Raw genomic sequence first — 27,255 nt, 5'->3', positions numbered from 1 at the left:
CCCATGTACTGGGTAGACTGTACTCATCTCAGGCAAAGGAATTGGTAAGTGTAAAGGTCCTGAGGTAGGAAAGAGTTCGATTTACCTGAGGTGTGGGAAATCAAAAAGAAAATTACGGTTTCTTTTGCTTACATATATATTATTATCTCCCCACCCGCTTTCAAACGAGGACAGTGAAGGGAGAAGGGCTTGCTCAAGGTAACATTTAATACAGTTTTACTGAGTGTATACTGTGTGCCAGGCACTAGATACTCTGCATAGATTTTAATGGGGCCGGGCGCAGTGGCTCACGCCTGTAATCCCAACACTTTGGGAGGCCGAGGGGGGTGGATCACTTGAGGCCAGGAGTTTGAGACCAACCTGGGCAACATGGCGAAAACCCATCTCTACTGAAAATACAAAAATTAGCCGGCCATGGTGGCACATGCTGTAGTCCAAGCTCAGGAAGCTGGGAAAGGAGAATCGCTTGAACCAGGGAGGCAGAGGTTGCAGTGAGCTGAGACTGCACCATTGCACTCTAGCCTGGATGACAGTGCTAGACTCCATCTCTAAGTAAATAAATAAATACAGATTCCCAGGAGCAACTCTAGACAGTCTGATGTAACACAGAGGCTTTTATACTAGCAATCACTATGAGAAATACGTTTCTTCAGTATCCAATACACTCATAAAAGAACAAAGTTTCAAGAAACCAGGCTTACTATTAACATTTGCCATGCATTCTCCTATTCCACTGTATACTGTCTAATCCTGTCTATCCTTACCTATTGTTTCTTTTTTAAAAAGCTAGTGAAACCCACTAATCTGACCCATCAAAATGTCAAAAAACTCAGATTTTTGAAAACACTGTATAGTCAATGGTTTTCTTAATGTGTGGGAGAATTGGATGTTGTGGGGGGGTTATTAAGAGGAAAACGTCAAATACAGTTTTTTTTTTTTTTTTTTTTGAGACCCAGTCTCACACTGTTGCCCAATCTGGAGTGTAGTGGCACTGCAACCTCCGCCTCCTAGGTTCAAGCGATTCTCATATGTCAGCCTCCCGAGTAGCTAGGACTACAGGCATGAGCCACTACGCCTGGCTGATTTTTGTATTTTTAGTGGAGATGGGGTTTCACTATGTTGGCCAGGTTGGTTTCGAACTCCTGACTTCAGGTGATTTGCCCGCCTCAGCTTCCCAAAGTGCTGGTATTACAGGTGGGAGCCACTGCGCCCCGCCAAATATCTTCATTTTAAAGAAGCACCCCAGATGATTCTGATGCAGAATCATTGAGAGATCTTGCCCGCTAAATTTCTTAGGGGCAGGTACAGGAGCTCCACTTGCTTTCTAAAAGAAGAAAAGATGGTGTAAGAGCAGGTCTTTGGAGAAGTAAGGGCATTGGCTAGCGAAAAGAAGCCTACAGGAGGTCACTCACAGATGCCGGGGTGAGAGCTACGGCTGGTAGGGAACCATCCTGGATTGACTCATTACTGGTGTCATGATGCTGACTTGCCTGCCACACTGTGGAAGGAGGAGACTTCTGTTGGCCTTGGTGTACTTCTGGAAACCTCCTCCTGGTATCCCTGATGCCAACATGCACACAGGGACAATCAAAAGAGAGGACAGGGTGATGGCAGCGACTCTGAAGTGGGATTGAAAATATTGGAGTTCCTGTGGGAGGGCAGGGAGGTCTGGTGGCCTCCTCAGTGGCATGCACTTGGGTGGGCTCGGGAAGCCCTGGGCAGCTCTTTGCTATAGTGGCTGAAGCAGCTACTGAATCTGCAGTATCAATCAGGAGGTCTTTTAGGTCCTAACTTCAGGAAAATACTAGATGGTTTTCTTTTCTTTCTTTTTTTTTTTTTGAGACCGTGTCTCGCCCTGTCACCCAGGCTGGAGTGCAGTGGCCCGATCTCGGCTCACTGCAAGCTCTGCCTCCTGGTTTCACGCCATTCTCCTGCCTCAGCCTCTCGAGTAGCTGGGACTACAGGCACCCGCCACCATGCCCAGGTAATTTTTTGTATTTTTAGTACAGGCGAAGTTTCACTGTGTTAGTAATGATGATCTTGATCTCCTGACCTCGTGATCTGCCCACCTCGGCCTCCCAAAGTGCTGGAATTACAGGCGTGAGCCACCGCGCCCGGCCTAGATTGGTTTTCATTAAGAAAGTTGTGGCCAGTTGCAGTGGCTTACGCCTCTAATCCCAGCCACTTTGGGAGGCCGAGGTGGACAGATTGCTTGAGTCCAGGAGTTCTAGACCATTTGGGGCAACATAGCAAGACCGTATCTCTATTAAAAAAATGAAAATAATTGTCCCCATGTGATGGTGTACCTGTGGTCCTAGCTGCTTGGGTGACTAAGGTGAGAAGACTGCTTGAGCTCGGGATGTCAAAGCTGCAGTGAGCCATGATCACACCACTGCCCTCCAGCCTGGGCAACAAAGCAAAACTCTATCTCAAAAAAAAAAAAAAAAAGAAGAAGAAGAAGAAGAAGAAACAAGTTGAAAAATAGCTATCTGTTTAGAAATGTATTATTTGTATATAATCATTGGGTACAGGCGCAATGTGGCTGCATTGATATATTCCACTGTGGTGAAGCCTGGAGCAATGCACATTGTTCCTACCAGACAACCTCCCATTATCCACCCTCCCCACCCCTCCAAATCAGACATTTTACAAATTCTTTCTATATGTGGAGATGACTGAGAAAGACTGGCCTGGAGAAATGATCCACTGGACTGTGAGAGAGAAGAACTGGGTTCTCTTTATAAATTTCCTATCGATTAGCTATGGCAATGAAGTCAAGTTGTCTTTTGATGCCAGTTTTACCTATAAAAGGATTCTCAGGGAATAATATAGTAGATAGATTATGCCTATGGTTGATTTCTAGAGAGTACTGTAATGTGTTAATTGGATGGAGTATAAGCACTTGGAGCCTCACTAACCTTTAGGAACTAAATAAACTAAATTTTCCTTATCAGGATTCAGAGAAGATGTGCATTGAAATTGTCTCCCTGGCCTTCTACCCAGAGGCAGAAGTAATGTCTGATGAGAACATAAAACAGGTGTACGTGGAGTACAAATTCTACGACCTACCCTTGTCGGAGACAGAGACTCCAGTATCCCTAAGGAAGCCTAGGGCAGGAGAAGAAATCTACTTTCACTTTAGCAAGGGTGAGGCATCCTGTGTGGTTACTGGGGTGAGGAAGTCTGATGAACATTGAGACTGAGAGTCAGAATTACTCTGGATTTTTGTGGGGTGAATCCAACCATTTCATTTTATTATTTTATTTTTCAAAGTACTGTGCGCATGTGGTTTAAAAACATCAAATGGGGCTAAACATTTTACATTTAGCAGTCCTTTATTCCACCTCTTCACAAATCACTTCCCCTGTTCCCACCCTTCCTCAATCCACTGCTTTCCATATTTCAGCTATATTTATTTTTACTTTTTGAGATGGAGTCTCTCTCTGTTGCCCAGGCTAGAATACAATGATGTGATCTTGGCTCACTGCCACCTCTGACTCCCAGGTTCAAGCGATTCACGTGCCTCAGTCTCCCAAGTAGCTGGGATTACAGGTGCACACCACTGTGCCTGGCTAGTTTTTTGTATTTTTAGTAGAGGCAGGGTTTCACCATTTTGACCAGCCTGGTCTCAAACTCCTGACCTCAAGTGATCTGCCTGCCTTGGACTCCCGAAGTGCTGGGATTATAGGCGTGAGCCACCACGCCCATCCTATCTCAGCCATTTCTTCTGTTATTTACCTCCATCATATTTCTGAGTATTGATTTTTGTTCTCTCTTTTCCTTTTTTTTTTTTTTGAGATGGAGTCTGAACATGTTGCTCAGGCTGGTTTCAAACTCCTGGACTCAAATGATCCTCCTGCCTCAGCCTCCTGAGTAGCTGGAATTACAGGCATGAGCCACCATACCTGGCTTCTGAGTAACATTTCTATTGCAATTTCCTGATTCACTGGCTTTAGACTTCCTATCTTGGACCTTAAAAGTTAGCTCTTTTGCACTACACTCATTTCCCTTCCTTCCCATATAATTGTATCATAATTTTCATTTAAATCAATTTAAATTGGTTCTGTTATTATGGATATGTAAATATTGAGTCTTGTAGAACCAAGTAGTATGCAATGATTATATTTCTTTTCATGTATTTTTTGAGGCAATTTTTCATTTGCCTGATTCTCATTGTACATATTGTAATTATTTTCCTGTCCTCCAACAGCTTTCCCACATTTTCAAATAAACCTGTCACATTATCTACTCATCCATTTTTTCCCTGAAGACCTCTCTCTATCCTCTTGTTCTGCTCTAGCCCACTGTTCCGTTATCACTGCTGCTCATGGAGAATATGATCAAATTCTCTCCTATACCAGATCTACTATCTCCTGGTCATCCTCTGATTTATTTTCTTATTTTAATGGATCATATTTTCAGTAGTTTTTAAAAATTTATTTATTTATTTATTTATTTTTTAATGAGTGTTGACCAGGTTGGCTTCGAACGTGTAGCCTCGCCCCTCAGAATGCCAGGGCAACCGGCCTGAGCCAGCGTGGCTCCCATATTTTCAGTAGTTTTTAAAGAAAGAGCATATCAGAAGTGAAAATTTGAGAAAGTCATGCATGAAATCTTTTTTTCCTACCCTCATATTTGATTCAAGTGTGGAAATCTTTTTCATTCAGAATTTCAAAGGAGCCTGGGTGCAGTGGCTCATGCCTGTAATCCCAGCACTTTGGGAAACCAAGGCGGGCAGATTACTTGAGGTCAGGAGTTGGAGACCAGCCTGGCCAACATGGCGAAACCCTGTCTGTACTGAAAATACAAAAATTAGCTGGGCGTGGTGGGGTGCACCTGTAATCCCAACTACTCGAGAGGTTGAAGCAGGAGAATCACTTGAACTTGGGAGGTGGAGACTGCAGTGAACCAAGATCGCCACTGCACTCCAGCCTGACACAGTAAGAATCTATCACACACACACACACACACACACACACACACACACGATTTTCTTTTCTTTTTTTTTTTTTTTTGAGACGGAGCCTTGCTCTGTCGCCCGGGCTGGAGTGCAGTGGCCGGATCTCAGCTCACTGCAAGCTCCGCCTCCCGAGTTTAGGCCATTCTCCTGCCTCAGCCTCCGGAGTAGCTGGGATTACAGGCGCCCGCCACCTCGCCCGGCTAGTTTTTTTGTATTTTTAGTAGAGACGAGGTTTCACCGTGTTAGCCAGGATGGTCTCGATCTCCTGACCTCGTGATCCGCCCATCTCGGCCTCCCAAAGTGCTGGGATTACAGGCTTGAGCCACCGCGCCCGGCCTCTTTTTTTTTTTTTTTTTTTTGAGACGGAGTCTTGCTCTGTCGCCCAGGCTGGAGTGCAGTGGCCGGATCTCAGGTCACTGCAAGCTCCGCCTCCCGGGTTTAGGCCATTCTCCTGCCTCAGCCTCCGGAGTAGCTGGGACTACAGGCGCCCGCCACCTCGCCCGGCTAGGTTTTTTTTTTTTGTATTTTTAGTAGAGACGGGGTTTCACCGTGTTAGCCAGGATGGTCTCGATCTCCTGACCTCGTGATCCGCCCGTCTCGGCCTCCCAAAGTGCTGAGATTACAGGCTTGAGCCACCAGGCCCGGCCACACATATGATTTTCAAAGCAGTTGGTCCATGTTATTCAAGATCCAGGCAAGGAGTCTAATCTTTTCATGAAAACTACCATGAATACCACTTATGAAAGTCTTGAGGCTCACACTGCAATAGTATATGATTCTTTGCTTTTTTCTCTGACCCTTAATACAGTAATAGACCTGGACCCACAGGAGCAGCAAGACCGAAGGCAGTTTCTGTTCGACATGCTGAATGGACAAGATCCTGATCAAGGACAGTAAGCATCTGCTTTCCACTTTGAAACAAAGGAGATATTGAGACAGAAATTCAAAAGTTTGAGTTTGATTTTGTGATAATGCTGAATATTTTAATGACTTTTTTTGAGTTAATTTACTCTTAATGAATTTCCTATGTACTTGAGTATAATTTATGTTTGTGACTACCTAATCAAGTATGTAATCTTATAGGTTATTTATTTATTTATTTTTGAGACAGGGTCTCACTCTGCCGTCCAGGCTAGAGTGCAGTGGCGCGATCTTAGCTCACTGCAACCTCCGTCTCCTCAGACTCAAGGGATTCTTGTGCTTCCGCCTCCCAAGTAGCTAGGGTTATAGGCATGTGCCACCATGCCCGGCTAATTTTTTGTGTTTGTAGTAGAGATAGGGTTTTGCCATGTTGCCCACGGTCTGGTCTCGAACTCCTGAGCTCAAGTGATCTGCCCTCCTTGGCCTCCCAGAGTGCTGGGATTACAGGCATGAGCCACCGTGCCCAGCCCATAATCTTATAGGTTTAGTTCATTTCTCACCCATGCCAGCCTGATGGGCCCTTTTTTTGTAGCACAGTTTACTTGAATACTGACAACGCCCAAATGGAATGAGCAAAAAGTGTTGACATTCTTTTTTTTTTTTTTTTTTTTTGAGATGAAGTCTCGCTCTGTTGCCCAGGCTGGAGTACAGTGGTGCAATCTTGGCTCACTGCAACCTCCGCCTCCTGGGTTCAAGTGATTCTCCTGCCTCAGCCTTCCAAGTAGCTGGGATTACAGGTGTGCGCCACCATGCCTGGCTAATTTTTGTTCTTTTAGTAGAGACAGGGTTTTGCCACGTTGGCCAGGCTGGTCTTGAACTCCCAACCTCAGGTGATCCTTCTGCCTCAGCCTCCCAAAGTGTTGGGATTACAGGTGTGAGCAACCATGCCTGGCCAACAGGAATTTTTGGATATTGACATAACTAAGTAAATTTTAGATCTCCTTTAAAGTTTTAGGAAAGCCGGTTGTCCTTATTATTCCAATAATCTGAAGAAGGCCTCCTTTTAGAGTTTCCAGATAAAATGTGGGACATACTTATCCTAAAAAAAATTATTTGGTCGGGTGCGGTGGCTCACATCCCAGCACTCTGGGAGGCCAAGGCAGGCGGATCACTTGAGGCCAGGAGTTCGAGACCAGCCTGGCCAATATGGTGAAACCCTGTCTCTACTGAAAAAACAAAAAAAATCAGCTGGGCTTGGTGGCACATGCTGGTAATTCTAGCTATTCAGGAGGCTGAGGCATAAGAATCATTTGAATCTGGGAGGCAGAGGTTGCAGTGAGCTAAGATCGTGCCACTGCACTCCAACCTGGGTGACAAAGCAAGACTCTGCCTCTAAAAAAAAAAGTTATTTGTTGTTTAGCTGAAATTCAAATTTAAATAGGCATATGGTTTTTGTTTTTGAAATCTGGCATACATACCGCCTCTGCATATGTGTGCATAAGAAATAATATGGAGCTGGTATTTTATCTTACTTTTAAATTTTTTGTTTGTTTGTTTTAGAGACAGGATCTCACCATGTTGCCCAGGCTGGTCTTTCAGCTCCTGGGCTGAAGCAGTCCTCCTGCCCTGCCTCCCAAAGTGCTGGGATTACAGACGTGAGCCACTGTGCCCAGCCCGGTGTTTTAAGCACTTTTTGAAAGGCCCAATACATTTGTTTAATCTGCTTTTACTTTGTCTTTGGTTGGTCACAGAAAGAACTGAAAAAGGAGCCAGATGAAACAAACGGTGAATCTGAGTTCAGTATCACTGTGGGCTTAAACAGATATAAGCTTACAGAGAACTTTTGGAAATGGAAAGTGATTTGGTCCTTTCCTTTCTGTGCTAATGTTAAATTTAGCTTTTGCTTTTTTTTTGGTCCTAGCATTTCCAGAACTCTCTCTTCCCTTATTCCCTTACAGTGATAATCATTTTCTACTCAATTTTAGATTTGATTGGTATTACCTGTGGCTTTCTTTTTGCCAGTATGGTCTAGCAGACAGAACAGGTTTTGTAATCACACCAACCTTGTTTTTATTCCAGACTCTTTGACTTACTAGCTCTTTGATCTTTTTGACATTACTTAATTTGCACGCTCTTGTGAGAATAAAACTGAGATAATATAGTTTACGTAAAGCATTTGATATTGTGCCTGGCACATTAGAATGCTAGTTATCAACCCTTTCCTATGAAAATTGGGATGAGGGAGTCAGCATTATCCCTTTGCATTGTTGAAGTTCTCAATAATGGCATAGAAACATAGTTACAAATGAATATTGCCTAAGGGGCTGAGAATGGATCCCTTTAAAGTAATTCCTTTGTTTCAGTTTAATCATATTTAGCTGTGCTTTTTAAGAGCTTGAATTTTGAGTCCTATTTCTGCCACTCTGTATTAGCTACCAATATTTGCTTTTAAAAATTAATAAAAATATGAAAAGTCAAGAATAGACAAATCCAGAGGGATAGAAAGTAGATTAGTGATTCCCAGGAGCTAGGGAAGGAGAATGGAGAGTGACTGCTTAATCAGTACAGGGTTTCTTTTCCTTTTACATTTTTCTTTTATTTATTATTATTATTATTATTTTTGAGACGGAGTCTTGCTCTGTCGCCCAGGCTGGAGTGCAGTGGCCGGATCTCAGCTCACTGCAAGCTCCGCGTCCCAGGTTTACGCCATTCTCCTGCCTCAGCCTCCCGAGTAGCTGGGATTACAGGCGCCCACCACCTTGCCCGGCTAGTTTTTTGTATTTTTTAGTAGAGACGGGGTTTCACTGGGTTAGCCAGGATGGTCTCGATCTCCTGACCTCGTGATCCGCCCGTCTCGGCCTCCCAAAGTGCTGGGATTACAGGCTTGAGCCACCGTGCCCGGCCAACATTTTTCTTTTTTTTTTTTTTTTTTTTTGAGACGGAGTCTCGCTCTGTCGCCCAAGCTGGAGTGCAGTGGCCAGATCTCAGCTCACTGCAAGCTCCGCCTCCCGGGTTCACGCCATTCTCGTGCCTCAGCCTCCCGAGTAGCTGGGACTACAGGCGCCCGCCACCTCGCCGGCTAGTTTTTTGTACTTTTTAGTAGAGACGGGGTTTCACTGTGTTAGCCAGGATGGTCTCGATCTCCTGACCTCGTGATCCGCCCGTCTCGGCCTCCCAAAGTGCTGGGATTACAGGCTTGAGCCACCGCGCCCGGCCAACATTTTTCTTTTAAAGACGGGGTCTTGCTCTGTCACCCAGGTTGAAGTGCAGTGGCATGATCACAGCTCACTGCATCCTCAACCTCCTGGGCTCAAGTGATCTTCTCACCTCAGCCTTCCAAGTAGCTGGGACTATAGGTGCGTGCCACCATGTCCGTCTAATTTTTATTTTTATTTTCTATTAGAGACAGGGTGTCCCTATGTTACCCAGGCTGGTCTTGAACTCATGGGCACATCCCATGATGTTCCCTCCTCTAAAAGGACTGTTACTGCTTAACTTGTATCAATTCCTGACTTTTTTGCTTATTGTCATTTTGTAAAATGGAGGCAAGGGAAAAGTGATTCAGAGAAGACGTTGTATTGTTTATGATTACTTCTATCCTTATTTTATTTTTGAAGCATTAAGAGTATCAACAGTGCCAAATTAAATGCAATTTCTTTTTAGTTTAAAGTTTACAGTGGTAAGTGATCCTCTGGATGAAGAAAAGAAAGAATGTGAAGAAGTAGGATATGCATATCTTAAACTGTGGCAGATCCTGGAGTCAGGAAGAGAGATTCTAGAGCAACAGCTAGACAGTGAGTAATTTTTTTTTTCAATTCTAATTATTTCTAAGGAAATCATCCTAATAGTGAATGTATTTTATCTTCAATACATAATTATCACTATGAAGTTGACAAGACACAAACTGGATTGAAATCTTATCGCTACAACTGTATTTATTTCTGGATCCAGCATTAAAGTAGTCAGTTGTGTATTTTAACCCGCATATACCAGATTACAACTAGAATTGATTTTGAATCTACAGTGTTTGAAAAGGGGATTTTTAAAAAGATATTTTCATTTCAAATTTATACATCAGAATTTTGGGACCTCTCTTGAGCATGTTTGTATAGGCAGCTGATACCCATTCTTTGTGTTATGTATCCAGTCTTTCTTTTTTTTTTTTTTTTTTCGAGATGAAGCTTCACTCTTGCCCAGGCTGGAGTGCAGTGGTGTGATCTCAGCTCACTGCAACCTCCGCCTCCCAGGTTCAAGTCATTCTCCTGCCTCAGCTTCCTGTGTAGCTGGGCTTACAGGCGTGTGCCACCATGCCTGGCTAATTTTTCTATTTTTAGTAGAGACCGTGTTTCACCATGTTAGCCAGACTGGTCTCGAACTCCTGACCTCAAGAGATCTGCCTGCCTTGGCCTCCCAAAGTGCCCACTGCACCTGGCCCATCTTGTCTTTTTTTTTTTTTTTTTTTTTTTTTGAGACGGAGTCTTGCCCTGTCGCCCAGGCTGGAGTGCCGTGGCGCGATCTCAGCTCACTGCAAGCTCTGCCTCCTGGGTTCACGCCATTCTCCTGCCTCAGCCTCCCGAGTAGCTGGGACTACAGGCACCCACCACCTCGCCCGGCTAATTTTTTGTATTTTCGGTAGAGACGGGGTTTCACCATATTAGCCAGGATGGTCTCCATCTCCTGACCTCGTGATCCACCCACCTGGGCCTCCCAAAGTGCTGGGATTACAGGCGTGAGCCACCGTGCACGGCCCCATCTTGTCTCTTAAAAAGACATCAACTCTCTCTTTCCTCACATTCACTGGTCATTAAGTCTTATCCATTTTACTTGTGAATTGACTATGCTCTCCTGACTATAATCTTTCTTTCTTTCTTTCTCTTTCTTTCTTTTCTTTCTTTCTTTCTTTCTTTCTTTCTTTCTTTCTTTCTTTCTTTCTTTCTTTCTTTCTTTCTTTTTTTTTCTTTCTCTCTTTCTTTCTTTCTCTCTTTCTTTCTTTCTCCTTTCTTTCTTTCTTCTTTCTTTCTTCTTTCTTCTTCTTTCTTTCTTTCTTTCTTTCTTTCTTTTCTTTTCTTTCTTTCTTTCTTTTCTTTTCCTTTTCTTTTCTCTTCTCTTTCTTTCTTTTTAGACAGAGTCTCATTCTGTTGCCCAGGCTGGAGTGCAGTGGTGCGATCTCGGCTCACTGCAACCTCCACCTCCCAAGTTACAGCGATTCTCCTGCCTCAATCTCCCAAGTAGCTGGGACTACAGGCACCTGCCACCAGGCCAGCTAATTTTTGTATTTTTAGTAGAGATGGGGTTTCACCGTGTTGCCTAAGCTGGTCTCAAACTCTTGGACTCAAGCCATCCACCCGCCTTGGCCTCCCAAAGTGTTGGCATTACAGGCATAAACCACTGCGCCCGACTCCCTTACTATAATTACTATACTTTCTTTCTTTTTTTTTTGAGACGGAGTCTTGCTCTTGTTGCCCAGGCTGGAGTGCAATGGACTGATCTCATCTCATCATAACCTCTGTCTCCCGGGTTCAAGCGATTCTCCTGCCTCAGCCTCCCTAGTAACTGGGATTACAGGCATGCACCACCACGCCCGGCTAATTTTGTATTTTTAGTAGAGACGGGGTTTCTTCATGTTTGTCAGGCTGGTCTTGAACTCCCAACCTCAGGCGATTTGCCCCCCTCAGCTTCCCAAAGTGCTGGGATTACAGGCATGAGCCACTGTGCCAGGCCATATAATTTCTAAACTGGTCTTCCTGCCACTGGTTTCTTCCACCTCATTTCCATCTACTATAGTAAATGTTTCTACATAATAAATTTGATCACTGCCTTCTTCTTAAATCCTTTTACAGTTTGCTATAGATCAGCATGTTTTAAAAACATTTGTATTTGAATTCCTTTAGTTGGGACTGCGCTGTCCAGTCTTCACTGCTCCCATTACCTTACATACCTGGGATGTCACCTATCTTATCTGCTAGGACCTTTAGACACTTAAGATTATCCACTAGACTAATGTTTTTCAAACTTTCAGTCACACTCCATTAGTGGATGTGAAATTGAATTAGTAAATCACAACAGAAATTTGAAAAATGCACACCAAAACTGTGGGAAAAAAACAGGAATTAAAGTCCGGTGCGGTGGCTCATGCCTGTAATCCCAGTACTTTGGGAGGCTGAGACAGGTGGATCACCTGAGGTCAGGAGTTCAAGACCAGCCTGGCCAATATGGTGAAAACCCATCTCTACTAAAAATACAACGCCTATAATCCCAGCTACTCAGGAGGCTGAGGCAGAAGAATTGCTTGAACCCGGGAGGCGGAGGTTGCAGTGAGCTGAGGTCAAGTCACCGTACTCCAACCTGAGTGACAGAACAAGACTCTGTCCCCAAAAAAGAAAAGAAAAGAAAACAAGAATTAAGAGTACATTGCACATATTGTTTTGTGAAACTTGTTTTATGTAATGTTTAATGAATCATGATATAAAATTATTCTTTTGCTGATCATTATAAACATTTTTTGAGGAATACTCCTTCTCAGACCCTAAGGGTTATGAAATTCAAATGTTAGATAAGATTCTTCATTATATTTCTCTAATATCTTTCCAGCTGTGATCCTGATCAAGTTATTAACCTTTTTCCTCACCTATAAAACGGGAATAACAGCAGTCTCAATCTCATAGAGTTGTGAAGATTAAGGAAGCGCTTAAATAAAGGATTAAGATTAAGAAAGGGGCTTAGGGTAGTGCCTGGCATAAGGCAAGTGACATATCTTTGTGGGCTATTTTCCAACTTACTCCTGTCCCCATTCCTTTTTTTTTTTTTTTTTTTTTTTTTGAGACGGTGTCTGGCTCTGTCGCCCAGGCTGGAGTGCAGTGGCCGGATATCAGCTCACTGCAAGCTCCGCCTCCCGGGTTACGCCATTCTCCTGCCTCAGCCCCCGGAGTAGCTGGGACTACAGGCGCCGCCACCTCGCCCGGCTAGTTTTTTGTATTTTTTAAGTAGAGACGGGGTTTCACCGTGTTAGCCAGGATGGTCTCGATCTCCTGACCTCGTGATCCACCCGTCTCGGCCTCCCAAAGTGCTGGGATTACAGGCTTGAGCCACCGCGCCCGGCCTTCCTGTCCCCATTCCTAAAGATGCTATGTTCTTCCTGACCTCCACGCCATTTGTATGTGCTTAGGGAAAATCCACTTAAGACTTTTCTAGTGACCTCAGAATCCTAAAAGTCAGTGAATGCTTCTCTTTTTTTTTTTTTTTGAGACGGAGTCTCGCTCTGTCGCCCGGACTGGAGTGCAGTGGCTGGATCTCAGCTCACTGCAAGCTCCGCCTCCCGGGTTCCCGCCGTTCTCCTGCCTCAGCCTCCCGAGTAGCTGGGACTACAGGCGCCCGCCACCTTGCCCGGCTAGCTTTTTGTATTTTTTAGTAGAGACGGGGTTTCACCGTGTTAGCCAGGATGGTCTCGATCTCCTGACCTCGTGATCCGCCCGTCTTGGCCTCCCAAAGTGCTGGGATTACAGGCTTGAGCCACCGCGCCCAGACGCTTCTCTTTTTTTTAAAATAATTAGTAGAGAAACTTAGTCATTTCCTCATTATGGCCTCCCTTTCATTCAGGCTTTAAACATGTTGGTCTGCTTTTAAAAGCAAAACTCTTGCTTTCTATCCCTATAGCTACCTTCTGCCCATCACTTCAAAAGTCAGCTTCTTGAAATACTTGATCAGTCCGCAATAGTCTGTATTTTTGAAAACTGTTTTTAAATTTTTTTGAGACGGAATTTCACTCTTGTTGCCTAAGCTGGAGTGCAATGGCGCGATCTCTGCTCACGGCAATCTCTGCCTCCCAGGTTCAAGCAATCCTCCTGCCTCAGTCTCCCGAGTAGCTGGGATTACAGGCATGCGCCACTATACCTGGCTAATTTTGTTTTAAGACAGAGTTTTGTTCTGTTGCCCAGGCTGGAGTGCAATGGAATGATCTCAGCTCACTGCAAACTCCGCTTCCTGGGTTCAAGTGTTTCTCCTGCCTCAGCCTCCCAAGTAGCTGGAATTACAGGCATACACCACCACACCTAGCTAATTTTGTATTTTTAGTAGAGACGGGGGTTCTCCATGTTGGTCAGGCTGGTCTCGAACTCCTGACCTCAGGTGATCCGCCTGCCTCGGCCTCCCAAAGTGCTGGGATTACAGGTGTGAGCCACCGTGCCCAGCCCTGTCTGTATTTTTCTACTTCCCGCATCTCCATTTCACTTTACTCCATGTTTTTACCAGTTTTCCTAATTGACAAATCCAACTGGTTTTATTACTCATCCTGACTTTTTTTTTTTGAGAGTCTCACTGTCGCCCAGGCTGGGGTGCACCAGAGTGGTGCAATCTCGGCTCACTGCAATCTCCGCCTCCTGGGCTCAAGCAATTCTCCCTGCCTCAGCCTCACGAGTAGCTGGGATTACAGGCACGTGCCACCACACCCAGCTAATTTTTGCATTTTTTAGTAGAAATGGGGTTTTGCCATGTTGTCCAGGCCGCTCTTGAACTCCTGACCTCAGGTGATCTCCCTGCCTCAGTATCCGGAAGGGCTGGGACTACAGGTGTGAGCCACCGCGCCGTCGGACATTTTGACTCCTTATCATTCTCTAGGTGTTCTGTTTCCTTTGCAGGTTTCTTTCTTGTCTATTCTTAAAATTTTGGATTGTCTGTTGAATCCTTGGTCTTTTTTCCTCCACATATGCCCTCTTCCTGATGACATGAACTCTTGAGTTTTACAGTCTAGAAATCATCTCAAATCTAGGTTTCTAGACCAGATTCTAAATACAATCTAGACTTAGAGCAGACTCATAGATATCACCACTTGTATCTCATGTCACCTTGGTACCTCAAACTCCCTTGATTGCAACTTTGTACCTTGTGTTCCCTCTTACCCACCATCTTGTTATGCAATTTAGAATGGCCATCTGATTCCAAGCCATTCCTCATTCTAATCACAAAAATTGTTCACACTTCTTAACATTTTGAATCTGTTCCCACCTCTCCACTCCATTATACTTCAGACCTTCATTCATTACTCCCCTCTTCTCCAATTACTGCAATATCCTAACTACTCTCTCCGGTTTAACTTGTGTCCTCCTTGAGTGCATTATCCAAATAAGAGTTATCTTCCAAGATCCCACATAAGAACAATCACTTACATCTTCAGTGGAAACCACATACCTTGTAAGACAAACAAGGCTGTTTATAACATGGCCTATGCAGGCTCATTCCTGCCACTCCTTGCAGTTTGCCGAACTCCTATTATTCCCGTCTTGATACATTAAGCATCTTTTACTTTCTAAAGACTTAGTTCATGAATTATCTCCAGAAATCCTTTTCCAGTTTGTCCATTCTGGTGCAGGTGCCTCTATGTGTGTTCCCAAAGCAACTTGTGCTTTCATTTATTATCTAGCACCTACATACTATATCGCCATGACCTCGTTTTCCTTTCTCCTTCACTAGACTGAGTCCTCTCATGAAATGGGCTGGTAAATTCATTCAGTGTCCCCAGTACTTAACCTGACAAATACCAAGTATCAAAGTGTTTAACTGAGTGATGCTATTTTTTTCCCTTTCCCAACAGTTGTTAGCCCTGAAGATCTGGCTACCCCAATAGGAAAGCTGAAGGTTTCCCTTCAAGCAGCTGCTGTCCTCCATGCTATTTACAAGGAGATGACTGAAGATTTGTTTTCATGAAGGAATAAGTGCTATTCCAATCTAAAAGTCTCTGAGGGAACCACAGTAAAAAGTCTCTTATAAAGTTAACTTGCTATAACATGAATTTGGTTTACTGTGATGTCTAGTGTCTCTCAATCTAATGATGAAAGTTTAGAATGATGAAAGTTTCATTTGTAACACTAGCTAGATAAAAGCATTTTTCTCCAATGCCTTAGCACTTTACCAGGCAGGAAGCAGGCGTGCTTTCAGGAACTGAAAAACGGTCACAGGTGAATGTACAAAAACAAACAACAACAACAAAAAAACCCACAGTTTATTCATCTTTTAGTTCTTCCAAAATTGAAAATATCAAGTCCTACTGCTAAGGAGAAAAAACAAACAAACATAAAATCCGGGACCCCTCCCCCCTTCTTCTCTTAAAGTCACAGAGCACGGAAGGAACTGCAGTGGGACAGGTGGGTGCAGAGAACCAGAAGGGGAGGATGGCAAGATAAACTCCCCAAATACTTGACAAGCTGTTCAACAGAAACTGTGATAAATACAGGACAAATGCAAGACAAAGTTAAAATAAGGAGCAGCACTTGCTGAGGCTGTGTTGTAGATATGGCATCCCTTCCTCTTCTCTTTTCTTGTCAGGGTATTCTAGGCCCAAGGCATGACTTGGCCCTTCCAGATCTAAATGTTGACTCCTTTGAGCCTTCCTCTAGATTTCACTAGAAGCAGTACATGAGGCACAACCTGATATATCTTCCTTGGATAGATCAGAAAAACAGTGGCAATTTTGCCTTTTATCATTGTACCATGTGTGCATTCGTATGGAGAAAATAACCGAGCCAGGGAGTATCACTGCTTCTTATGTCTTCCAAGGCAGCAGATATACCTCAGAATCTGCATGAGGCAAGAAAGCAGGAAAACTCAGACGAAGGCACCAGCCCAATCTGCCTCACTAGCTCAAGTTGTATGATTTATCACAACCATCAGGAAATTTCCAAGAACCTGGAGTATTGCAAAGATAAAACTTAAAAGAGATGTGAGGAAGGTCATGGCAGTAGGGTAGGTTGGAGGATTGAATGTGCTGGTCAAGAACCATGATACGGGTAATTAAAGGTCACCTTGTACCACTGTCTTGTAAATACAGCTTTGAGACACCAAATAGTAAGATGTCAGAAGCCATCGATGTCCTGGCAGAAGGTGACAGGAAGAGAGAAGAATGAAACAATATTTATTAACAGCGGGAACCTCCTCCTGTCTTCAAGAACACCTCCTCCCTTGCCATCTGAATGGGGCCATTGGCACGTGTCCTGGTGGGCCTGGAATTCCCCGAGTAGATTGGTCCACACAAATGGCCCCCTAAACCCATAAACACAAATGGCAAAACTTCAAATGAAAACAAAAGGAAAAATACAGTTTCTATGTCATGTAAAATTTTCAGGGGTTGGCTGGAGGAAGAATGGAGCTCAGGGCCAAAGTTCAGAAGTTACTTCCTCTTTTTCTTGGGGGGTGCAGAGCTGTGTCTGGAACCACGGTTAGAGCCACGGCCTGAACTGTGCACAGATGCCTTCCTCTTCCGGCTCATACTTCGACTCTGTTCTTCTTCTTCCTCGTAACGACTTTCTCGGTCCGCTAAATAGAAGAGGCATTATTAGTTAGAGATAGGAAGGCTTTAGGTACCTAATATTACTGGAAAGCATGAGATAGCACAGAGAATAAACTTTGGGGCCGGGCGCGGTGGCTCAAGCCTGTAATCCCAGCACTTTGGGAGGCCGAGACGGGCGGATCATGAGGTCAGGAGATCGAGACCATCCTGGCTAATACAGTGAAACCCCGTCTCTACTAAAAATACAAAAACTAGCCGGGCGAGGTGGCGGGCGCCTGTAGTCCCAGCTACTCGGGAGGCTGAGGCAGGAGAATGGCGTAAACCCGGGAGGCGGAGCTTGCAGTGAGCTGAGATCCGGCCACTGCACTCCAGCCTGGGCGACAGAGCGAGACTCCGCCTCAAAAAAAAAAAAAAAAAAGAGAATAAACTTTGGAATCAGACCCAAGTTTTAATATTGGACAAGTACTTTCTGAACCTTGGTTTATTTCAAAAGGGAGAATTATTTAAGGGTTAAATAAGGTAACCTATGAAAAGTACCTATTCCCAATGATTGGAGCACAGCAGTTAATATTTATTTCCTTTTAAGCTTTAAACGTTTGTTTGGGGTTTGGCTTCAGAGTAACTAGATTAGCATTATAAAGACATGCCTAATCTGGAAGAAGTCTAGAAAAATTAAAGTATTATAGCATTTAGGTTTGGAAACTGAGTAGGCTAATTCTTGAGTATTACATGAATATGTGGCTATCACTGCTATAGGAAAGATGGGGGCTTGCGCAGATGAAAACAGCATCCAGTTAGGCAGAGCACTGCCCACTGGAGAGTACGGACACATTCCACACTGCATTTTCTCCTTCAGTCAATGAAGTTGTATCTGTGGCTCCAAATCAGTTTTACAGTGTTCTTTTGTTACTTTCATTACACCATCCATACTAACACCTCAAGATACTGAAAAGTGTTAGAAATTTGTGCATAGATACATGAATAAATAGAATAAAAGCAACAAATTTTTAAAAACCTTTTCGGGCTTCTTCCTCCAGTTCATCCCAATCCTTTCCACTCTCTTCTTCACTACCCAATGACTCCTTAGAATAGTCTGGAAGAAAATTAAGCATTAGTCATCATGCGAGAACAGAATGGAATGACAAGAGTTCTTAGTCTAAAAAAAGTAGTTTTCAGAAACAACATTAGATGAGGAAGCCAGGATGAACTTTTCTCTATAAGACTAACCTGACTCTTCTGCTTCTGATGAATAATCTTCATCACTGTCCTCCTCTTCCTCTTCATAGTCATCTTCTGAAGGATTAAAAGTCTCATCTTCAATTTCAGACTCTGAGTCCCCTTCTTCAGCATCACTCCCCTGGTGAGTTAGAGCATCATACTGATTTTTTTTGACATTTACCTTATTAATGAATGAATTCAGCCCACATAGTATAGCAGTATTTACATGAAGAAAACAAAAGCAAAAAAATCTGAGTGATTAAGAGACAAAATGACTTGTTTAAAATCAGTGGTCAGGTGCAATTGTTATTTTACTATTATTATGTATTATTACATTTCTGAAAAATTCACGTTAGCCTTCCTCACCCAGGGAAATTAACAACAGAAAGACTTTCTGTATTAATGTATCACACAAACGTTAAGTGGACCATGTTTTAAAAAATAAGTTTTGCAAAATGCCCTGTAGGATTTTTTTCCCTAAATGCTAAGAAATTCATTGAGGAAAAGTTTTTGTAGTTTCCAAGAAATTTTGTCAGGAGTTAGTTACCATTGTCCAATCAACTTATCATTTACCTGTAAAACGAATTTGAAGAAACAGTAACATCAAGTGGTGTTCAGAGCTTCTCCCAGATGGCCTAGTTCCTTATGTGCTACTTATAAGCCACTCTAACTGAACCAATGATACTGGGCAACACTATGTACCAGGAAAGAAACCCCACACTCACGCACCTCACCCTCAGGCTCCAGGAAGGACCAGCCACCTTGTTCGAAGAAGCCCTCAGGGTCATCAACAATGGTCTTCATGATTTTAGTCCAGTTGAGGGACTGTACTCCTTCTGTGTACTTCAGGTCACAGGAACTAAGAAAAATGACAAAGTAAAATCAATCTTCTGTATTTTCTGGGAGCAGATATTCTTTTTTTTTTGAGACACAGTCTCGCTCTGTCTCCCAGGCTGGAGTGCAGTGGCACAATCTTGGCTCACTGCAACCTCTGCCTCCCGGCTTCAAGTGATTCTCCTGCCTCAGTCTCCTGAATACCTGGGATTACAGGCGTGTGCCACCATGCCCGGCTCATTTTTGTATTTTTAGTAGAGATGGGGTTTTGTCATGTTGGTCAGGCTCGTCTAGAACTCCTGACTTCAGGTGAATCACCTGCCTCAGCCTCCCAAAGTGCTGGGATTACAGGTGTGAGCCACCGCGCCCGGCCTGGGAGCAGATATTCTTTGCACTATGCCACTACAGCATGTCCCAATGGCTGCTATTTGATCTCCTAGAGCACTAGCCCTCACAACAGACCAGCATTCCAACTGAAACAAGCTTTCTCCTTCACCTCAGTCTGAGCTCATCCTCTCCCATTCTTTCTTTAATAACAATTTCCCTATTCTTCACTTAGTCTTCCATTCACCCATCCTTTTCTCTCTCTGTCACTGACTCCATTCTTATTTCCAAGTAGTCATAACCACTTCTGCGATTCTGTTTTTCACTACTATAGTTAAGAAACAGGGACAATTTTCAGCCACGTGTGGTGGCTCACGCCTGTAATCCCAGCACTTTGGGAGGCCAAGGCAGGCAGATCATGAGGTCAGGAGATCGAGACCATCCTGGCTAACACAGTGAAACCCCATCTCTACTAAAAATACAAAAAATTAGCTGGGCATGCTGGCACGCACCTGTAGTCCCAGCTACTTGGGAGGCTGAAGCAGGAGAATCGCCTAAACCTGGGAGATGGAGGTTGCAGTGAGCTGAGATCACGCCACTGCACTCCAGCTTGGGCAACAGAGCCAGACTCCATCTCAAAAATAGTAATAATAATAAAAATAAATAAAAAAGAAACAGGGACGATTTTCAATGGCCCTAGCCTTTCTTCTTCAACCTTCCAGTGCTTTCTTATGTGTTGTTTTTTTGATGCAAGATTGGTATAAAGGTAGGAATAAATTCTTTTTCCCCAGTACCCTAAAGTGCCCTGTATTTAGACAATGCTCAAATGACTTTCTCTTACTCATTTCTGTTGAGGAGAGCTGAATCAGTTAAGAGTGGGTAAGAAGAAAAAAACAAAAGAAATGACAGTAGTAAGGATAACAACCACCAACCATAAAATCTGCCTGAGAACCACTGGCATAAATCCACTTTAGACAATATACACAGAAACTTCTGCTTCCAGCCATGATGGAGTAACAACCACTAGATTTACCTTCCCACCTTAAACAACTACAAAACAAAATATGAAACAACAGTTTTCAGACATCGGATAAAAAGCAGCACAAGACCATAATCCCTGAAAGGAGGAAACAAGGGTTAATTGAACATTTGCTCTAGTTTTCTGTCTAGAGGCAATTCCTAGTCTGCCATGCAGGGAGAGAGAACCCAACCAGAACCTGATGGTCTCCAGGAACTGAGACAAAGTAGGATTTGGGAAGGTTGAGACAGCTAGAATTTGTGGAGAAGAGTACAGGAAGAAAGAATTTCCCAGAGAGAAAGCTCCAGAGATCTGCAGAGGGGTCCCCCTCAAGTCTTTGGTGGAGGGATGATCTACACATTCATGAGAAAACTGGAACTGCATAAAGCAGTATTGGATGGCAGTAGGCCAGACAATTCCCAGTCTCACACAGAACTAGAAGTAAATCCTGTTCCAGTGGATTTATTTCCACCACCTTTCCACCAGCTTCAGCAGAGACCTCATAATCCACAGGGCATCAGGCAGACTCTGAAGAGTGTTGCCTCGTAGTAAGGCCAATTACTCAGAAGTTTTTGAGTGAAACTTGAAGGCTGTTCTACATCCACACCAATAGACATTTGAGAACAAGCTTTGAAAGATCAAACAGAATCCCCGGGCCGGACGTGGTGGCTCACGCCTGTAATCCCAGCACTTTGGGAGGCCAAGGTGGATCACGAGGTCAGGAGATTGAGATCATCCTGGCTAACACAGTAAAACCCCATCTCTATTAAAAATACAAAAAATTAGCCAGGCATGGTGGCAGGCGCCTGTAGTCCCAGCTACTCGGGAGGCTGAGGCAGGAGAATGGTGTGAACCCGGGAGGTAGAGTGTGTAGCGAGCCAAGATCGCACCACTGTGCTCCAGCCTGGGCAACAGAGCGAGACTCCGACTCAAAAAAAAAAAAAAACCCAAAAAACAAACAAAAAAGAAAGATCAAACAGAATCTAACTTGACTGCATCCCAGAATAACCTCGTCTCTAGTAAAAAAATGAGCTGGGTGTGGTAGCACATACCTGTAGTCCCAGCTACTTGGGATGCTGATGCAGGAAGGTTACCTGAATCCAAGAGTTTGAGGTTGCAGTGAGCTGGGATTGTACCACTACACTTGAGCCTGGGCAACAGAGTAAGACCCTGTCTCAAATCACCACCACCACCACCACCACCACAAAATATGTAGAAAATATAAAGATGATGGGTGAAAGCAGCAGAAAAGCACACTTAAAAATCTATTGTAGGCTGGGCGCGGTGGCTCAAGCCTGTAATCCCAGCACTTTGGGAGGCCGAGACGGGCGGATCACGAGGTCAGGAGATCGAGACCATCCTGGCTAACACGGTGAAACCCCGTCTCTACTAAAAATACAAAAACTAGCCGGGCGAGGTGGCGGGCGCCTGTAGTCCCAGCTACTTGGGAGGCTGAGGCAGGAGAATGGCGTAAACCCGGGAGGCGGAGCTTGCAGTGAGCTGAGATCCGGCCACTGTACTCCAGCCTGGGTGACAGAGCGAGACTCCGTCTCAAAAAAAAAAAAAAAAAAAAAAAAAAAAAAATCTATTGTAAATATGCTCTATATTGACTGGGTGCAATAGCTTGTGCCTGTAACCCCAGTACATTGGGAGACCGAAGTGGGAGGATTGCTTGAGCTCAGGAGTTTGAGACCAGCCTGGGCAACACTGAAAAAAAAAAAAAAAAGATCTTAAGATTTTGATTTTCTTTTTTTCTTTTTTTTTTTTTTTTTTGAGATGGAGTCTCGCTCTGTCGCCCAGGCTGGAGTGCAGTGGCCGGATCTCAGCTCACTGCAAGCTCCGCCTCCCGGGTTTTACGCCATTCTCCTGCCTCAGCCTCCCGAGTAGCTGGGACTACAGGCGCCCGCCACCTCGCCCGGCTAGTTTTTTGTATTTTTTAGTAGAGACGGGGTTTCACCGTGTTAGCCAGGATGGTCTTGCTGACCTCGTGATCCGCCCTCCTCGGCCTCCCAAAGTGCTGGGATTACAGGCTTGAGCCACCGCGCCCGGCCAAGATTTTGATTTTCTTTGTGTTAAGTATGGATAAACTATTGTTGGGAATTCAAGAGAAAGTGAACAGCTCCGTTATCTAATAGATCTCAAGTTTTCAAGTCCTGGTCTGTAACAACCAAAAGGCAGTCTCACCTTAAGTATATCAGTAGATTTTATGCACAACACACCACATTTAAATGCTGTAATACAGGGTTCATGGGATAAATAGGAGACTGACTGATGGCAGATTTACTTACTTCAACCATTCCTTGATGGGGTCAAGAGAGGCTACAGGAATGGCATTGATCATGGTCACTTTCTTGCTGTAGTCCTTGTAGACAATCACCATATCAAAGTTCTTCAGGTGAAACTGGACCCGCTCAAAGTGAATCAGCTCTACTTCATCCAATGTCACCACAAAAGGTGGCTGTCAGGGAGAAACTGAAACATTAGCATATAAATATTTTCCCCAAAGCAATAATATTTCAAGTAAGTTTCATGATCTAAATCACTACATAAAAGATAAGTAAGCTGTTTTTTGGGTTTTATTGAAAGACTGAAGCAGTACAACATACTGAAGCCACAGAAAAACGATCTGCAAGATCAAAAATCATCCCTCAAGGAGAATAAACTCAAGGAAACTATGTGAAAAACTATTTAAATAGACATTATCTTAAAAAAAGAAAGGGGGAAAAAAAAAGAGGTTCTTGCTTTGTTGCCCAGACTGGTCTTGAGTTCCTGGCCTCAAGTGTTCCTCCCACTTTGGCCTCTCAAAGTGCTGGGATTACAGGGGTGAGCCATCATGTCTGCCCTAAAGAGACTTTAAATAAAAGTATCATTTGTTCAATGAGTTTTAAGTCTAAGTAAATATCAAAAATGAAAATCACAATAATTAGGATAAAGAACACCTATCCTCCTTTATTTTCTCTAACAATGTTTTTACAAAAAAAGGGTAAGAAACACTCACCCATTCCGTAGCATTTACCAGCGCACTACTAGTGGGCTGAAGGAGGCAGGTACTCCTATAGGGAGCTCCGTTAAATCTGGAAGAGAGAAACTTTTGAGACTGAGCTCATCACAAGAGAGACTGCTGCTGCCACAACAGACAAACTTCTTCCCTCTCCCGATTCCAAATAGCTCCAGCATACTCACTGGAGACTCATCTCCAGAGGAAGCCTCTTAGAGAGTTAGCCACTCACCTAAACCCTTAAACAATTTCAAGAAGAAACGGATGTCTCAAAGATTATTAGTCATAGGAAAAAAGGATATGACATGTTAAATTATTATTAAAGGAAGAACAATTTATTGTACTGAAAGGCAGACCAGTGAAACTTCAGACCAAAAAGAAGATGAGATATGTTACCCCAAGTCCCTAAAAGGCACTTCAAATTCCAGTTCCTCCTTAGTTAGAGCCTCTACTTTCTCAATGAAATTTTTAAAGGCTGTTTTCAGTTTGTGCCTCATTTCTCGTTCCATCTGTAGAAAAAAAAAAATCAAATATAGCCATCACATTTGTTAATAGTACCTCCCCTCAAAAAGTCTGAAGTGCTTTTGTGCTTAAAAAAAAAATTTCAGGCCGGGCGCGGTGGCTCAAGCCTGTAATCCCAGCACTTTGGGAGGCCGAGACGGGCGGATCACGAGGTCAAGAGATCGAGACCATCCTGGCTAACACAGTGAAACCCCGTCTCTACTAAAAATACAAAAACTAGCCAGGCGAGGTGGTGGGCGCCTGTAGTCCCAGCTACTCGGGAGGCTGAGGCAGGAGAATGGCGTAAACCCGGGAGGCGGAGCTTGCAGTGAGCTGAGATCCGGCCACTGCACTCCAGCCTGGGCGACAGAGCGAGACTCCGCCTCAAAAAAAAAAAAAAAAAAAAAAAAATTTCAGCTTTTTTTTTTTTTGAGACGGAGTCTCGCTCTGTCACCCAAGCAGGAGTGCACTGGCCGGATCTCAGCTCACTGCAAGCTCTGTCTCCTGGGTTCACGCCATTCTCCTGCCTCAGCCTCCCGAGTAGCTGGGACTACAGGCGCCCGCCACCTCACCCGGCTAGTTTTTTGTATTTTTTAGTAGAGACGGGGTTTCACCATGTTAGCCAGGATGGTCTCGATCTCCTGAACTTGTGATCCACCCGCCTCGGCCTCCCAAAGTGCTGGGATTACAGGCTTGAGCCACCGTGCCGGGCCAAATTTCAGCTTTTAAGTTCAGGAGTACATGTGCAGGATGGGCAGGTTTGTTACACAGGTAAACATATGCCATGGTGGTTTGCTGCACATATCATCCCTGAAGTGCTTCTGTAATCCTTCATTCTCAACTATGAAACTAACATGTACATATACCTTATTTAAGGCCACCATGCCATTAACTGTCAAGCTGAGTCTGCAACCTAAGCCTAAACTATTGTAATACATCATCTCAGCAGATACTTGAGTTGTTCTGCACAGATTCAGGGTTGTTTATTTATTTTTTGAGATGGAGTCTCACTCTGTCGCCCAGGCTGGAGTGCAGTGATGCTATCTCGGCTCACTGAAACCTCTGCCTCTTGGGTTCAAGTGATTATCCTGCCTCAGCCTCCCGACTAGCTGGGACTACAGGTGCGCACCACCACACCTAGCTAATTTTTATATTTTTAGTAGAGACGGGATTTCACCACGTTGGCCAGGCTGTCCTTGAACTCCTGACCCTCAGGTGATTCGCCCATGTTGGCCTCCCAAAGTGCTGGGATTACAGATGTGAGTCACTGCATCGGCCCAGGTTGTTTACAAAATACAATCCCTGAGCTTGGATTTGGCCTCATCCTCCCTATCCTGCAAATACAATACTAAACTTCACAAACCTGCTCAGCATAGAGGTCATCTCGGTCATGCATATGCTGATGTTTCCCCAAGTCCGTGGTTATCTCTCCCACTTCTGTGTAGAACTGCACATCCGTGTGCCGCTTCTTCCCAAACATGATGGCATTCTGTTGGCATAAAACAGCAAGAAGACAGAAATCAGAAACACAAAGGTACCTGTGATGGAAATGGCAGTGATCCAAACTTGGGCCTCCACAGCATGCATGCAAAAATAATTAAACCATCCCTGGTGTTATCATAAATAATGATGCTTGGGAATGTGAAACAGTGTACATTTGAAAAAGTGCTGTGCTCCTACTTACTATAGGAACTTTGGAAATTATGTTGCTAACAAATCTTATCTAAAGCAAAACCTTTTTATTTTAGAAAAAGAAATCTGGAGATCTTGTATGTTTTGCTGGCCATTATATAACACACCAAAGGAACAATCATGCTTATGAGCACCTTCTAGATGCCAGGCCTTGTGGCCTTGAGAGGCATTATTTTATTTAATCCTCTTAATGTTCTTATGTGAAAGGTGATTTTTTCATCACTATTTTCTAGGAAAGAAGCTGGGCGAAATGAAGTGTCTTGCCCCAGAGCTCAGTTAGTTATGTAGAAAGGTGTACCTTGAGGTGAAAGTGCAAGACAATAATCATTTCTCCATCGCAGGGCTGGAACAAAGCATGCTTAATATTATTGTACAAAATATCCACCTTGTCTCCTCGAACAGATGTGAAGCGGAAGCCTGGAGAAAAGAATGAAGAAATGTCAAGCAGTATAATTAGGTTAGGCCAAAAGGCACTGCAACTCTTCTGGCTGATTTGCACAGGGTCAGAGGAAACACAACAACTGTACAGAGCTTTCCTTTCCTTCTGGTCACACAGCAGTAAAGGAGATTCCTCCCAGCATTTCCTTGTCATACTTGATTAACACCATGCTCTAATCAACTGAGCTAACCGCCGATGGCTCTTTGTCAAACTTTATTATCTGATCTGTCATTCCTACAAATGTGCCCCCGAAGACAAAGCCTAGGTATAGGAGAGATCATCAATACCATTGACATGGGCCTCCAGTGAGCCTTGCATCCTCTTTTGGGCAATATTTGGGCGAATGTACAGATCTTTCAGTTTGGGATTACTCCGGTTTAGATTGATCACCAGTGAGTCTTGTTTTACAATGCCCTAAGCAAGAAGAAAATTAATGTGATTTGTCACATATCCTTACAAGTCTCCAAAAAATACATGTCCTTCTTTGTGTGAGAATGTTTTGTCTGTGTTCAGGCTCACCTCCTTCTCTTTCTCTTCAGCTTCTCGAGTTTTATAACGTTTCTGTACTTCTTTAATAATTCTGAAAGCATTCTGAAGGTTCAAGGCTGGTACTGTCTGTTCTCCGGGTGCCTTAATATTTGATGCTCGGTATGTACTGTAGAAAAGCAGCAGCATTTATAGTCATTTATTTTTCAGGCCAGGGAAATTGTACTGATTTACTTTATCTTACAGCCAGCTTAATCTCTACTTTTTTTTTTTTGAGACAGGGTCTGGCTCTGTCACCCAAGCTGGAATGCAGTGGCCCGATCTTAGCTCACTGTAACCTTCACCTCTTGGGTTCAAGCCATCCTCCCACCTCAACCTTCCAAGTACCTGGGATTACAGGCACACACCACTATGCCCAGCTTTTTTTTTTTTAGCAGATACAGGGTTTTGCCATGTTGACCAGGCTGGTTTCGAACTCCTGGCCTCATGTAATCCGCCTGCCTCTGCCTCCCAAAGTGCTGGGATTACAGGTGTGAGCCACCATGCATGCCCATTCCTTCTTTTTCTTAAATGGAGTATATTACAAACAGCTAGTTCACTGAAGTGGGGGAAATCACATTTTCATTTTTCAAATCTGGCATAACAT

General features: G+C 43.9%; 2 protein-coding genes across 5 annotated transcripts in view; one reads left to right on the top strand and one right to left on the bottom strand.

Moving 5' to 3' along the window:
* Positions 1–15,605, top strand: part of RPGRIP1 (RPGR interacting protein 1) — a 41,892-nt gene extending 26,287 nt beyond the window's left edge. For 2 of the 4 annotated variants that reach the window (XM_033188652.1, XM_033188654.1), the window contains 4 exons: positions 2,955–3,147; positions 5,769–5,853; positions 9,485–9,615; positions 15,408–15,605. In XM_033188652.1, coding sequence (XP_033044543.1) covers positions 2,955–3,147; positions 5,769–5,853; positions 9,485–9,615; positions 15,408–15,520 — 522 coding nt within the window. In that variant the 3' untranslated portion in view covers positions 15,521–15,605. The remainder of the gene's footprint in view (positions 1–2,954; positions 3,148–5,768; positions 5,854–9,484; positions 9,616–15,407) is intronic. The other 2 variants (XM_033188653.1, XM_033188651.1) reach the window with 1 other exon arrangement.
* Positions 15,606–15,778: 173 nt separating this feature from the next.
* Positions 15,779–27,255, bottom strand: part of SUPT16H (SPT16 homolog, facilitates chromatin remodeling subunit) — a 35,840-nt gene continuing 24,363 nt past the window's right edge. The window contains exons 16-26 of the mRNA XM_033188645.1: positions 26,643–26,778; positions 26,411–26,537; positions 25,983–26,101; positions 25,356–25,481; positions 23,888–24,000; positions 23,492–23,567; positions 22,782–22,951; positions 19,047–19,176; positions 18,327–18,456; positions 18,115–18,192; positions 15,779–17,125 (exon numbers count right to left, since the gene is read on the bottom strand). Coding sequence (XP_033044536.1) covers positions 16,980–17,125; positions 18,115–18,192; positions 18,327–18,456; positions 19,047–19,176; positions 22,782–22,951; positions 23,492–23,567; positions 23,888–24,000; positions 25,356–25,481; positions 25,983–26,101; positions 26,411–26,537; positions 26,643–26,778 — 1,351 coding nt within the window. The 3' untranslated portion in view covers positions 15,779–16,979. The remainder of the gene's footprint in view (positions 17,126–18,114; positions 18,193–18,326; positions 18,457–19,046; positions 19,177–22,781; positions 22,952–23,491; positions 23,568–23,887; positions 24,001–25,355; positions 25,482–25,982; positions 26,102–26,410; positions 26,538–26,642; positions 26,779–27,255) is intronic.

This window comes from Trachypithecus francoisi, unplaced genomic scaffold (genome assembly GCF_009764315.1).
Source record: "Trachypithecus francoisi isolate TF-2019V2 unplaced genomic scaffold, Tfra_2.0 Lachesis_group3, whole genome shotgun sequence".
NCBI classification, from domain to species: domain Eukaryota; kingdom Metazoa; phylum Chordata; class Mammalia; order Primates; family Cercopithecidae; genus Trachypithecus; species Trachypithecus francoisi.
Note: the sequence above shows the minus strand (reverse complement) of the source record. Positions and strands in the feature narration are given on the sequence as shown.